The sequence below is a fragment of the Calliphora vicina genome, chromosome 5 (assembly GCF_958450345.1).
Source record: "Calliphora vicina chromosome 5, idCalVici1.1, whole genome shotgun sequence".
Lineage (NCBI taxonomy): Eukaryota > Metazoa > Arthropoda > Insecta > Diptera > Calliphoridae > Calliphora > Calliphora vicina.
Window position 1 is genome coordinate 112392711 of NC_088784.1, and position 15617 is coordinate 112408327.

Genomic DNA, 15617 nt, shown 5'->3' on the forward strand with positions numbered 1-15617 from the left:
TCTTATTTTTTATTTTCCGAGTAAAAAATAATGGAAATATGGGTGATACAATTGCAAGAGAATTTTAATGACAGCAGTGTATTTAAATAATTCAAATTATTTTTTAATTGATCATATACATACAGAGATTTGAGGCTCTCTGTGATTATCTTAAAAATAATCAAATAATTTTTTTGTGTTTACCCAGTTTTGAGGCTCTCTGTATATTGGTGATAATTATATCAAATTTAACATACGGCTAGACAGAACCGAAACCGTTTTAATTTTTAACAACTTTTTGCTAACTAAAGGGCGTTTTTTTAAGACCGATAGAACTTGAAATTGTAATAAATAACACAAAAAGGTAAATTTTAATCAAAACTATTTTTTATTCGAAAGATGGCATTAACATTTGAAAATGATTTCGGGCATATGACCACAGCGGCTGCTGTTGACGAAGATAATTGATACCTACGACAAGATTTTTTATAGAGCTCGACGAAGAGATTCTGTATAAGTAATTTTTTTGAAATAGGAACACACGAAGAAAAAGTTAATTTTAAAATTTTAACATATTTGTGGTGTCCTACTTTGTGGACTCCTGGCCGCGCCCCTTGAGTGTCCATGAGGACCAAATTTAAAACTCGACAACACTTACTCTTTGTCAAAATTCATTCAAATCAGACGAACTGTTTAGAAGTTACAGATTTATTTTCTTTTTATCTATATCACTGAATCGTCTATTTGGATAATTGTTAGCGTGTTCAATCCACAAAGTATAAAGATGTGTCACGAGACAGAAGATAACCAAGTTTTATATTTCTCTCTTTCTCTCAGAACTGCCTCTTGTTTATATTTTTGCTGTATGTAACATATAGCGATTAACTTTAACACACATTAAATTAGGTACCAAAACCTGTTATATCTTACTCATTCCATGAGAACTTTCTTAGAAAACGGATTTTGGCTTTTTGAAACTTCAAAATTGTCACCCCTGTTTACTCTGGGGTTCAATCGTCAATCTATTCATGATGATTTTCCGGAGTATACTGATCATAAATATTAATAAAGGTTTTTGGAAAAATATGATCACAAATTCTGCGTTTTCTAAATAATAAATAGTCCCTCCATTAATAGTTATCGCAAAAATCTAAAAATTTTATAAATTCCCATAAAAAAATTTAAAATATTATTATCAAGTTCATATCGTCCCAACCTGTTGCGGTTATGCAAATGTAAATTTAGCATTTTGGTTTTTGCATGTAGTATATATGTATTTACATATGTATTTATATATGTATGTATGTATGTATGTAAGTATGTATGTAAATAGTTTTTTAAAGTAAAGCTTACACCATTGTTCCTTGATAAAGGGAGTTTGTTTGAGTTTAAAAGGATTCATACGAGTACAATTGTATTTATTACACTGTCTACATATTATAATTGTAAAACATTATTAAAAAATATAATGTCTAAACTAAAAGTTCTCTTACACTTTTTAATGTGTTTTTTTATATTTATTTATTTACTTTTCTTATTATAAATTAATATAGTACATAGATATATTTTGTTTTAATTCCTACTTACATAAGTTTTGGTTGGTCTCTGCTTTCTTTAGTTTTAACATTAAAATAGTTGATATAATTATTCCCATCAGCTTTATAATAATTCTTATAGTATTTTGGTTTTTAATAGAGTGTACTTTGCTTTTGTGCCATATTCGTTAATAACTCTGTGTGATATGCTTTTTACTTTAAGATTTTGGCCCATTTCTATTCGTTTAATTAAATTTTATTTATCTACATATATAGTTTGGGTCAAAACATTTTGATGAGAAACCAAATTCCATAGTTCTTATTCTTTTTTAAATCTCAAGTAATTTAGGCATATTTGAAATTAATTATCTAATCTCGTTTATAACTAAAATCCCGTTTTCAATAGATATGTATATAAATTTTTGACTTTCATATATTGAAATAACCCCCAGTCTATACTTGACAAATATTTATCATTTCAATTTATGACGTTTGTTGTCAAGACAAAGTAGTGTGAGCAAAATCACTAACAATTTTGTCTATACCTGATAATTTTTTATCATGACAAAAATTGCTCAGATATAGACCTAGGATAAATAAATCCTGTTAGAGAAATTGTTAAGTTTTGAACCATTGCCATATGAAATACATGATGACATACATCATCTGTCAGTAGGAACAAATTAGAAAGTTCTAAATACTGAAATTGTTGACTTTATTCAAGTCATATCATCTGGGATTGTTATTTTAAGGTAGTAGTTGAAGGACATTAATCTATTACTGTTTTGACTGAACATCCTATTGGAATATTCTTGGATTCAAAACTTTCATCATTGGCAAGAGTTGAGATTGTAACTTAAAACAATGAATAATGTTGAATTTTATTCAAAATGTTTTGACTGACACTGTTGTTATGTGTATGTAACACTAAGTATGTATGTATGTATGTACATTAGGATGGCCCGTTTGTATGGTGACAAACAATTTATTCAGTATTCTCAACTAAAATGAAAGTTTGAAAAATTCAGTTAAACTTTGAACTAAACTAATTTTCGAGTAGTATCAGCAATACTGTGTGAATTTAATTTCAAATAAATCTGTATACAAAATTTCAATAATTAAACATTGGCGAAAACTTACTCTTAGGGATTTTTATGTTAATACATAGATATGCTTCTGAAAAAAATTGAGCAATAAATTACTAAACAAAAAAATAATTATGTACTTTCATTTCAGTTGGAACATTAACAACAACATTTGGGCCATAAAAACGTAGATAGTATCTCTTAATTACGACAATACCGCCATAATTCAAAATAATAAATTAGAAATGTAAGCGATAATTTAGAAGCTTATTTAGAATAGACATATCTCTATTATTGAATTCTTATTTTTGATTCCGCAATTTAGTAATTTTTGCGTCATGACGGTCTTATCTCAAATAGGCGATATGTACGTACACTAACATACATACTACATACTACATATGTACCTGTGTTCATATTTTAATAATTTATTGTTAAATCGTGTATGTAATAAGGTGTGTGTATATTTTATAAATTTTATTATAACTAATTTATGTTTTTTTTTTTTATAAATTTTTGAATTTTTAATTAAAATCGATTTTCAGTTTTATTTTTCATTAAAGCTTTCTTTCTTATATTTGAAACTTGTATTCTTTCTTAAGTTAGAGTCATATTAGGAATATCTCCTTTATGTGACAAGATAAACCGAAACATTTATTTAAAATTGTAGATAATAGAAATTGGAAGGAACATTTATTTATTTTGTTATTTTAATATACATATGTATGTATATTTATCAGGCTATAAAATTAAAAATTAATGTATTATTTAAACAATTTGAATCTATGCATTCAACTATTTTTATAATATAATAAAAAAGTAATTGACCATTTGTTTTTGTTTTATAAACGTATTCAAATAAAAACACATTTAATTCAGACTATTTACACTTTTAATTGTTGGGACGAAACGAACAATTTCTTCTGATTTCAATAATATTTGGTATACATGTCAGAAATCTGTTTCTCATAAAACAGGATATAGAAAATTGTCCTTGAACAATAGATATCTTACATTTTCCAAAGATTTTCCTTAAATATGAGCTAATGCTCGATTAAAAACATACGAGTCCGCGACTTTTTGAATTTCTCGGCTCTTAACTGAAAGGGCAACACTGCTCCTGTCAACAGGCATCTCTCAGTTGACTCCTGTCAAAATTTGAACAAGCTGCGTCATTTAGTTTGTGTTTGCTTATTTTAAATGGTCGCTTGGGTATGAGAAAGCTTTCCGCAAGATGTATGCCGCTTTTGCTCACAATCGGGTGCACAAAAGGGGGTACATACATGTGCAGTTTCCATGGCCCTCTTCCGCCCTATTCCCCAGATTAACCTCCGAGTGACTACTTTTTGTTTCCAAACAAATGTCTCGGCGGAATGAGATTTCAACGTCGATAAAAGACAAGGCGAATTTAAAATTTTGAACAAGGGTAAGAAGCAATGCCTTGTCGAACATTTTTGTTTCCCCCCTGTCACTACTTACAGAAGAAGTAGGAGGATTGAAATTGAAAACATCGAATGAAAAACTATTGGCTGAAACGGATATTTTAAAAATCAAGTTTTCCAATAAGTTATTTCTTTTGAAACATCAACGACATTTCACATTTTGTTTTGAAAAGTATTTATTTCAAGATATTTTTAATCTCTGTAAATTTACCTCTGATTTATATAGAAAAATGTCTGGAATTATTCAAGATTTTTGTAACAATGAAAAGAGGACATGAAAAAAGTTTTTAAAAGAAAGCTTCAACTGGATGACGTAAAGTCCAAGACATGTACAAATGTCTTGCCAATTATTCAATGTATGTATGTATAATAGAATTGCAAATTAAATTGAAAAGTGATTTTAAGAAAATTTCTTTTGAATATAAATATGTATGTATGTAATTAGAAGTCAGTGAAGACTGCATATTTGAGTGGTAGCTAAAATAATGCATATTTTCACCACTTTATGCATATATGTATGTAATGGGCAATTTCATGAATGTGTCAACCACGACCGGTAAAATAAAAACCCTTGAAACTCAAGATGAGTTGAATAGGAAAACAATTCTCAAATTTGACTATGAGTATTTAGTGTTTATTAATATTTTTTAAAGTAAAAATAAACTGTCTATATTTAATTTTTTAATTTAATTAATATTTAGTATGTACTAAGATATGAATTTTATACTCTGATTGTTTTTTGCTATTATCACCTTGTTTTCTGAAACCGAAAATATATTTTTTATTTGTTTTTTTTTTATAGAATATATACTTTATTACTATAAGAAAAAAATCGGTCACGTACGCTATGTCACGAACGATGTTAAATAAAATTTATTATAAAATCATCCAAAGATTGCTTTTATTTAAATATGGCAGATTGTAAATGAGAAATATTTAGTTTAGAGTAAGAAATTAAAAGAAGATCTCATATTTTTACATGTATGTACCTCTAAATCACTTTTATTTTATGTCACGTACGATATACCCTTATTTGGACAACAATGTTTAGAATGTACTTTTTTTTTCCTCTGAATGGACCATAAAGACTAAATTATTTTTCAGTTACTGTTATTTTTGCAAAAAACTATTCCATATCTTGTATTGAAATGTAACAAAATAAATCAATGCAAATTTTAAGGTGCACAAATGTCCAGAAATACATATTAAAATGTGTGTATTTTGAAATCAATACAATTAAAATGCTGTCACAATAGATCCATCATTATCCTTTTCAATTGATTTTTCGCAGATTTCAGATTTAATTGTTATCTATTATAATTAATAATATTAATAAATAAATAAAAACACATATTAATTCAATACACATAAATAGACATCAAGAATTTAAAATTTGTAAATAATTTGTATATAGAATATCTATAAAAGTGTGTGTGTGTATATTACAATACCATAGACAAAATATTGAATAACCCAACACTGTCATAGTAATTTTCACAATAACAAATTAGGATTGGTTTAATTTTGTGAATTTTAGACAAAGTCTAAGCTTTGAAAGTTCTGTCTATGGCATGTATAATAACCCTCCCGGATTTTTATTTTCGTTTTATTTTTTTTTTTGTTAATTACTCAACAAATTGTCAATTCGATTCCATTCCATTTCTATTTAAACATTTGCTATCTACTTGGTCGATGCAGGGATGTTTATCAATTTTAAATAAATGTTTCGGCCACCATTTGTTACAAGCATTCACCAGGTGGTGGTTTTTCATCGGATGGCGATGGCGAGGGGCCTGACACCGAAACCATCGGTAGATTATTTAGTTTGGGTGTGATGCATTTCAATTTTAATGCTTTGGGACTACTGTGCGCAGATGATAGAACCGGCGAGGCTGTAGATGAACGTTGGCGCACCAGGACTTTAGATGTCTTGGGAATTGAATGAATCGCTGGTGACATTGTCGCTGCTATATCGAATGGTATTGAAACCAGTTCTTCTACAGTGTCGGCAGAATCATGGGAAGCTGAGTTTAATGAAACCGTTTTGGCTGAACTCAATGTAGGATGTGGTAGTGGTGGGGGTAATGGAGGCGGTATTGGTGGCACAGATATTGCCACGGCATTGTGTTGCTCCTCTCTTATGTGAGATGGTGGCGTCTCTATTGATATACTACCCACTACTTTATTGGAAGTGGTAACTGCTGCTGAATGACCTAACACGCTTGTAGCTGCCAATAACTTTTCAACATTTGTCTTTAGCAATGCTACCGGGTGATTCTCCACACTTCTGGAACATTCATGCATCTCGATGCCATTATCATGTTGCGCATCGTTGCCATTGCTGTCATCCGTGTGCCACTGGCGATTTTCAGCGAAACTTTTCTGTAAAACACAAATCAACACAGTTGCATTAATAACAAAAACCTACTCGGTTAATTGTATTTAATTTGTATACCTTTCTACCATTGTCCGTTATATTCTCGGCACTTTTTGCTTTGCGGCACAAAACACTTTGTGAACCATGTCGTCGCAAAAATTCGATTGAATCAAATCCTCGGCCTTCTGATGAAACAAAAATGGCTGAATTTATGCGACTACGTGTTATGCGCTCCGATATCGATGTCGAGTGTTCCTCTTGAAAAACGTGGAAGTGCTGAAAATTTCAAATCAAATCAATAATAATGATCAATTAAATTTGCTCCAAGTACCCCACAAAGTAAAACAATAAAAGCCCCCCCCACTGATGACATTCAATAAAATCAACCATAGCTGTTAAATAATGATTACTAATCATAATTAGTAATTAGATTATTTTTTTTTTCGAAAGGTGAAGTAATGATTCGCACGTTTACTAATTGATTACGATTACATATAATCAAGATCAAAAGTAATCAAAAAATAATTCGACTATTTTCAAAGATTACTTCTGATTATTTTAGATTATTTTCCAAAAATTTTGCATTTACATCATTTTATTTTCAAAAATTGCATTTACAACGTGAAAAAATAAAAACAATAACAGGCCGCCTACATTCGGACACGAACCGGGATTTTTAAAGCGATAGAGCAAGACACATACATTTGACCTATTGAAAGAATTCGTATTGTCAGTGTATTGTGAAATTTTATGGGGATAATTTTTGTGGAAGATCTCTATCTCCTCCGTTAGCAAGTTATTTTGATTTTATTCAGAATTTTATAGCAAAACTAGCTTATATTTTTAAATCAGCACTCCATAGGCTCACCATTGTTACCATTTCAACCGAGTTTGTAATTTATATATAGATGTTGTGCGAAACGTGTAATGTTAACAAATTAAATATTCTTTTTGATATTTGTGTAGGTTAATGTGTATTCCGGAAGTGATTCTTATATTGAGGCTATGACCAATTATGGACCGATCATCATAAAATTTGGTATAGCGATTTTTATATATGTATATTGAAATTTTTTGTTTCGAATTTCAACTTGCTAGCCATATTTTTAAGTTATTTATGGATGTTTAGGTGATTTTCTGAAATGAACTTTATATGGGGGCTATGGCCACATTAATAAATTTTAAACAAAAATCTATGAGTTTTTTATCTTTTGGCTGATGCTGACCAATCGGTTCCAGGTCCCTTTCAGTTCCTTGCAGGTCCTCCATAATATTAAAATTTTGTAAATAACTTCCTGAAGTCTATATTTTCAATATTTCATAAAAATATATAGCTCCCCTATTTGTTTTTTACTCATATTCGCTGTAAATGCAAAATTTTTGGAAAGTAATCTAAATCTAAAATAATCAAAAGTAGTCTTTGAAAATAGTCGGATTATTTTTAGATTACTTTTGATTATTTTTGATTATTTTCTCGTAATCGCAAGTAATCTTGATTATTTTTTGATTATTTGTAATCGTAATCAATTAGTAATCAGAAATTGTGCTAAAGAGAATTATATAATCAATTAAATTATTTTTGAAAAATAATCTAATTGATTACTAATCGTAATCCAAAATTAACAGCTATGAAATCAACAAAACATTCAACTTAATAAAAACAATAAAAGGCAAACATTGAATTACAATTATAACTGTAACTGTTGTAACACAAACAAACATAAACGAATCCACAAACACAAACACAATTACAATAACAGAAACAAAAATAAAAACATTAAAAGAAAATAAAATAATAAATAAATAAAAAAAAAACAAAACATAAAGTAAAGTAAAATAAGTGTATGCTTGTATGTATGTAATTGAAAACAATGCTGCTTACACGACTACAATGTAGAGGCTGATAGGCGAGTGCTCCGCAATCGCTGCTATCAAACTGTAAGAGAAAAGAAAAAAAAGAAGAGAACAATGGAAGGACAAAAAATTGAGACAAGATTTTAATGAATCTATGGACATAAACAAAAACTTAATACCAAAAAATAAGTACAATTTATGTAGTTTTTTTACTTAAAAATTGTTTTTTATTTTCTTAACCATTTTTTTCAATTCCGGTGTGATGATTTTAGTTAAATTGAGCAAAATTAAACAAACACAAAATAATAAAAGCCTAAAAGTGATAATTTCAACATAAGCAGAAGTGTATTTATTTTATTTAAAAAAAAAATAAAATAATGAAAATATTAAAGTTTATTTGTACATACCACTAACAAAAGATGTAAAAGAAAAGTCAAAAGCTCAATATTTATAATGCGTTAAATGTGTATTTACTAATAGCAATTAATATTTTAAAAAATATATATGTATGTTCGTTCTGGCTTATCAAAAAAGTTTTAACAACCTTTTATATCTGTATGCTGAAAATTTAAGAAAATTACTTTTTCAATATTTGTATTCATATTTAAATTCAAGGTCAAGCTTTTCAGAAATCTGAACAAATTAGCACTACAAGTACAACAGAAATCAGCCTATGGTTTATGCAACCAATAAATCCCACAACAATTAGATAATTTTCTTCAATTTGTCATTGTTGTTATTTCCTTTATTTATTCATATTTTCAGAAGACAATAGGATTCATAAAAGACAAACAAACATCAATTCAATTATGTATACAACAATGTCTATGTTCTCAGATCCTCAAACATTCTGATTCAAATAGTAAAATTTGTATTTCAATTCTAACAATATGCCATCGAAAGACTTTCGTATTTATAATATCAAGGGCAAGGAATGTGAACAACGTTTTATTTTCCCGCCCCGAAAATATAAATAAATTGCTGGAATAAAGTTGTTTGTTGTTGTTTATAGATTATATTGATTACAAAATTCCATGATTTGAATGTCTCTTAAGCCGACCGATCGACCAAGGCCGAAATCGAAATGTTGCTAATATTCTAAAAAAAAATCACTATTCGATATCGCAATTATATCAAGTCGTTTTCGCACAAAAGACGTAACCGACAAAAACTAAATTTTACAGAAGAGCATTTTTTTTTAAATATCTTTGGAGTAGGCCATGGTATTTCTTTAAAACTCCGTTAATAAATAAGTATTATTATATCTGAGATATAGGATGCAGTTTGTTTCAACTTCATATATGTATACACTATATCCGTTTTTTTAGTCGCTTACGTCTTTTTTCCCGTTACACATTTTATAATACAGTGGGACCTCTATTATCCGTATTGGTCGGATTCTGGATAATCAATTTTCCCGGTTAATTGAGTACCAATTTTGAGTAGTTTTTTAAAGGATTTTATTAAATTTGGTACATATGTCCACACGCCTTCATTTTATGGGCAGAGTAAGTTAGTCCACGCATTTTTCAAAACTACAGAACTAACAGCGTTCCAAGCATTATTTATTTACAACAGTGCTTTCTTGATATTAAACGTCTTCTTAAATTCCTATTGACTGACGTGACGTGAATAGTTTTTGCACTATAGTTTTTCAATAATGACATTTAAAGCTCCATATTGCACCCTGATCTATCGGTTGCATCAAAGACGTCACATTTTGTGGAAAATTATATAAATTGTTCATTGCTGAGTTTTTCTATTAATATGAATTCATCTAAATTTCCCCACAAAAATTGTGGCAGCTATATATAATCAGCTGAAGATTTGTCTCCTAAGTTTGTGAATTCCATGTCGCTTTTTTGTTAAAAGTGGAATATTTTGACAGTTCATAAACTGTCTTCAAATATATTCAGTGTCGAATGGGGAATTCCCCTTTTTCGTTTTATTCACATTGTGTTTGTTGTTCAAAAATAATCGAAAAGAAAATGTTGCTATAATTCCGTTAATCGATGCAAAAAAGTTGAAATCGATCCAAAATTTGTTTCGTTTTCTTTCACGGATAATTGATGTTGCCGGATAATCGAATCACGGATAATCGAGTCCTCACTGTATTAATAAAATTACGACTAAACTTCATGATGAATCAATATATCATAATATATTGTTCTCAGATTATGATTATAAGCGGAGAACAACACAATTTGTTAAATCCATCATCATAAAAATGGTTGTCACAATCATGTATACGATTGCTACAATCATGTTAATCGTAACTTTAAAATATTATAGTTACCGCAATCATATACATAAAGGTGTAAAAATGTTGAAATGGTTACAGTAAACATATATGTATGTACAACTATATTTTTTCTCTGTGTGTGGTCTTGTTGAATTTATATTTAAATATTCTGTAGCTTCCCTGTCGGACTTTGAGTCAACTTAATCAGAAATTAATGTGCTGTTTTTCTATAGTGAACGAGTACTTTGAGTAGAAATTTTACATGTGTTTTGTTATTGTAACAAAAACAAATTACATGCAAAACGTCCACTCAAAGCACTCGTTCGCTATAGAAAAACAGCACATAAAGCTATTCAGTTGTTCAATGTAGTGAGCTCAGAGTGAGTCAGTACTCACTCCGCATAAGTTTCAGCTAACCTCAAATTAGCTCTTTGCTTTTTACACTCATTAATTTTTTTCTGCATTACCTTTGACTGGCATGAAGTTATTTCAATACTTATCGATATGCTGTCGTTTGTTATAATAAACAAATGGCTTATCTCGCATAATTTTTAAGTTACTTCATAAAATAGGTTGCAAGTCATTTCATTGTTTGTTTACTGGCTAGTTTTTAATATTTTTACTAGCTTTGGAATATTTCAATATAAAAAGTAAACAAAATATTCGAAAATAGTAAAACTAATTGAACTAGCTAAACGAATATTATTATTTGAACAAATTACAGACGTTCTTTTTGTGTAAATTGCAACATATTAATTTCTGCAATCGAATTACATATTGAGGAGAAAAATTGACTTACGATACGAGGATAACTTCTTATCTTGATCTCAATTGACAAAATACAATTGCAAAGAAGGAAATCAATGATAAATATGTATTATGTATTCCTTTATACTTATTTTGCTCATTTAGCAGATGGACGTATGAGTAATATTAATTATAACTTAATAATAAACATACGTTACGCGATCATAAAACCAGGGACAGTAACTGTTATAAGTGATATGCAAAAAAATATTTTATAACAGTTATTTTGTGACTTTAAAAATAAAAATCCACCTGAAACAGTTAATATTCAAGCCATCATAAAAAAATCCTTTGATGAGTTTTATTTTTCCCGTCAGAAAAAAAAAAAAAAAATAATTTTTTGGGATTTTTATTTTTCCCGTCAGAAAATAAAACTCATTTTATGTAAATTGACACCTATAGCTTGCTGCTGGTCAGATCATTACAATTTGTAAATCCCCTTACATTGCAATTGAATAAATTGTCGTTAAAATAAAATCAAGTGGGATTTTAATTTGTTATTGTTTGATTCCTATTATCAAATTGTTGTTGTTGTAAAACTCCTCAAATGAGTTTTTTTTATGATGGCAATTTAAAACTTTTTTGTAAGTGTTTCATGCGAACTTTTATTTTCCGGTTGAAAAATAATCATTTTTAAAATCACCCATAGATTGTGAAAGAGCACGTCAATACGAATCTATTGGTATATGACAGTACATATGTACAGAGTTTTTGATTTAAAATTTTCTGGATAAACCTTTACGGTTTTTGTTTTTTTTTGTAGCCAGTGTAGCAACGATGTAAATTGCTGAGTGTAATAAGTCTTGAATGAATGAATCTTTCTATATATTGTAGTAAAGGTTTAGTTAAATTGATAATGTCGTGTTCAGTTATAGGGGAATTTGAAAGAAAAATAATTAGAAGAAAACAGGCAAAGATAATTTGGAATGGTGCAGGAAGATTGGTGTAAAGCAGTAGTTGTTGTAGTTAAGTTGTTTTTTTTTTAGTTTTGTTTTGGATAATTCAAAGAAGCAATAAAATTAATTTCATTGACTCTAACTTTTTAGTAGAGATAAAATGAAAATGGAAAAATTACGAAATAAAAAAACATTCTGCTCATTGTACATTAGCAAAAGACAAATCACAATTTGTTTGTGTAGGTGGATGGTGATGGTGGTGGAGGTGGTTCGATTGGGTGGCTTTGTTTATACATGTAGTGTACTTAAGCATATGTGTTGGTTGTTATTGTGACAGTTTGTGTGTGTGACAGAGAGATAGTGAGAGTGTGAGGGTGCGTGAAAACTAAACAAGCGAAATTTTATACGCAATGGAATAGTTAGTACAAGTGTTATTTATATGCAGCAAGTATTTTTATGTACGAAACATTTGAATTGATAAATGTTGGATTAAATGCTAAAGTTTATGTGAATATGTATTTATAGAATTGTTCTATGTATTTTGAACTTTGGCTCCATCTGTTTCGGCTAATGAAAAACAAAACAAACAAAATATGTACTACAGGAAGGAGACAAACACAAATACTATAACGAATATATTTAATATACAAACGAACAAACGAACGATCGATCGATAGAACGAGCGAACGAATAGTTTATTACAAAATTTGAATTCATTTCAATTTCCAGTGCTTATAAACATGTGATAAGTGCTGTTTATCTGTAACGATTAATTAATTGTGCTAATAATCCACACATTATTTTATTGATTTTGATTACAATTATTATATGTAGGTATTTTGCATTGATTTTCTAGGGACCAAACAACACAGACACAATTGACCAAACGTTATGAATTGATTTTGAATTGACTTGATTTTGCGTGATTTACATAGAGAGAAAGAATTTAAATAGGTGGTTGCTCGAAAAGCGACTTACACTGTGACGTTCGGTCGTGGGATTCGTATGATTTAATGTAGTTGAATCAGTGCGTATCGTATCACTGGCACCCATGCTGTGGCACTTGGGTAAATGTGAAGAGTCACGACTCTCACGCGAATCTTCTCGCGAACGTTCAGCACATGAATATTGTCGTCGATACTGGCGGCGACGACGGAATGCATTCGGATTGCTAGCATGTATGGAATATTCACCAATGCCGCTAGTAATCGGACCACTTACGCCACCACCAATCCCACCACAAATGGTGGGTGCTACTGGTGGTGGAATGGCACGATAGTAGCAGGGATCATAACTAAATTGTCTACGTCTCCACTCTTGGTATTGGCGATAGTGACTGAAAAGTCTACGTCTGCGTAAAATTATTTGTTTTTTGGCCTCTAACAGTTCTAGATCTTCTGTTGTTGTGGTTGTATTGTCTTGGGAATTCTTCAGTATACTGCGTTGTGTGGCATATTTCTTTTGGCGCATTCTATGCTCACTCTTGCCTCTGCCACCAGGCATTCGCCCATAGTCGGCTTCTATTAGATCTTTTTCTTCATCTTCGTCCTCCCTAAGTACCTCGTCAGCTTCTCTATCGCTTAGAGCGAATGTTTCCTCTCGGTTTGTGTTTATACTCATGTTGCTTGTGTGTACGTGATGAGGTGTGTTCAATGCAGAACTATTCGCCATTGCTTGACTGTCAATACTCTCAACACGACGATATCCCTCCGATGGCGAGACTTCTTCCCCATCGGTAATTGCTGGTTGCTAGCTTTCTACGTCGGCCTTGTGTAAAAGTGCAAACTGACATCCACAATCGCGTTCCAACTCACGCCTCGGATATTGAAAACAGCGATCGAATATGCCACACCCTTCACACCGTGGTATACACTACAGATTTCGTAATAATCATCAAGTAATAGATGAGCAAAAACAAAAAAAAAAAAACAAAAAAAAAAAAGTAGAGGAAATAGCCACAGAAAGAAAAAGAAACAAACATTCGAGTAAAATAGAAGAAGAAGTTGTAATTGTTGTAATATCATCTCAGAAAGGAAATTTTAACAATACAATAGAATAAAGAAAGTTTTTTTTTAAAAAAAATTCAAAAAGTAGGACATCAATACAAAGAAAAAAAATAAGCTTCTAAATGCACTACAAAAAATCACTATAAACGAAATCAATCCCACCACGTACACGTTTGGTTGGTGTAACGCGAAGTTTGTACAAAATTTCATTCAGTTTTTCTTTTAATTTTTTCGTATATCCTCCACCAGCCGGGCCACAAAATTTAAAAATAGTTTTGGTTTCTTTAATGCAACTAGATTTTCTTTAATATGTTCCCAAAATAAATCGAAATGTTTAAAATGTGTCTTAAAATGTTGTCTTGCAATATTCACTTTGACTCATTATTTAATAAACAAATACATTATGCTATATTTAATAAATATCTCTCTTAGTGGAAGGTATACGAAATTCAATCTCGATAAGTAGGTAGTGGATTTCTAGTTATTTATTATTAAACCAAAAACAAATAATAAATTTCAATTAATTCTAAATATTTTTTAACCATTTCATTCAGGAGCTAACTAAAGCTAAGTTAAATAGCTAAACTATAATAAAAGCTTAATAAACTGTGCTTTATTAAATAATATTACAAATTTGGTTTAACTACATATCTAAATTTAAATACATACATATGTGTATGTATGTATACTTTTTTTAAAGCGTTAAATTAGCAAATTTAAAAAATTAAGATTGGGTAGGAGTACTAATGATATTTTCAGCGACATTTAGTATTCTATCATTTTTTTTTATTGACGATTACTACATTAAGAATGTTTCAGTTTTGGATATTAAAAGAAAACGTGCAAATGAACTACATACTCACAAATTTAGAAAGGTTCTAACAATTGTTCTTTTTTGGCAATAGAAAATAGAATTCTGTAAGATTTTTTTTTTAAGTTTTGTTGATAAAACCACAGACGAAAGAAAAGATTTAAGTTTTGAGATTTGAAACAAAACTAATGTTCGTAAAATAATAAAATACCAAGCTAAGAAAGTGTGTACAAAAGTTAATTCTTTAGTTCATATAAAATAAACAAAATATTTGCTTAATTCACAACAATTTATATCGTGTAAATTGTATTAAATACACTTTTTGTTTATTAGTTTGTGAGCACCCATTGTATATTGTATGAATGTTTTTGAAAGAGTAGTACATATGTATAACAATTAGTCAGACTCTCACATTTTTCAAATTACTCTCTCACATATGTATACGGGTACTATGTGAGCTCAGGAAATGTAAACAAATTTATAGCTGTAAACCAATACAACTTTTTAAAAACATACATATGTATATGGTCAATTCACAAGGTCTCTTATCATGTAATATTGTCATAATGTCCTCACATTAAAT

The 15617-nt window shown here is 29.6% G+C and overlaps 1 protein-coding gene across 4 annotated transcripts in view; it reads right to left on the minus strand.

The window, feature by feature from the left end:
• Positions 1–1474: 1474 nt before the first annotated feature.
• LOC135961696 (uncharacterized) overlaps positions 1475–15617 on the minus strand; it is a 63858-nt gene continuing 49715 nt past the window's right edge. For 2 of the 4 annotated variants that reach the window (XM_065513240.1, XM_065513237.1), the window contains exons 6-8: positions 8301–8354; positions 6497–6694; positions 1475–6423 (exon numbers count right to left, since the gene is read on the minus strand). In XM_065513240.1, the coding sequence (XP_065369312.1) occupies positions 5782–6423; positions 6497–6694; positions 8301–8354 (894 nt within the window). In that variant the 3' untranslated portion in view covers positions 1475–5781. Of the gene's footprint in view, positions 6424–6496; positions 6695–8300; positions 8355–13195; positions 14032–15617 lie in introns of those variants that run through there. The other 2 variants (XM_065513242.1, XM_065513241.1) reach the window with 2 other exon arrangements.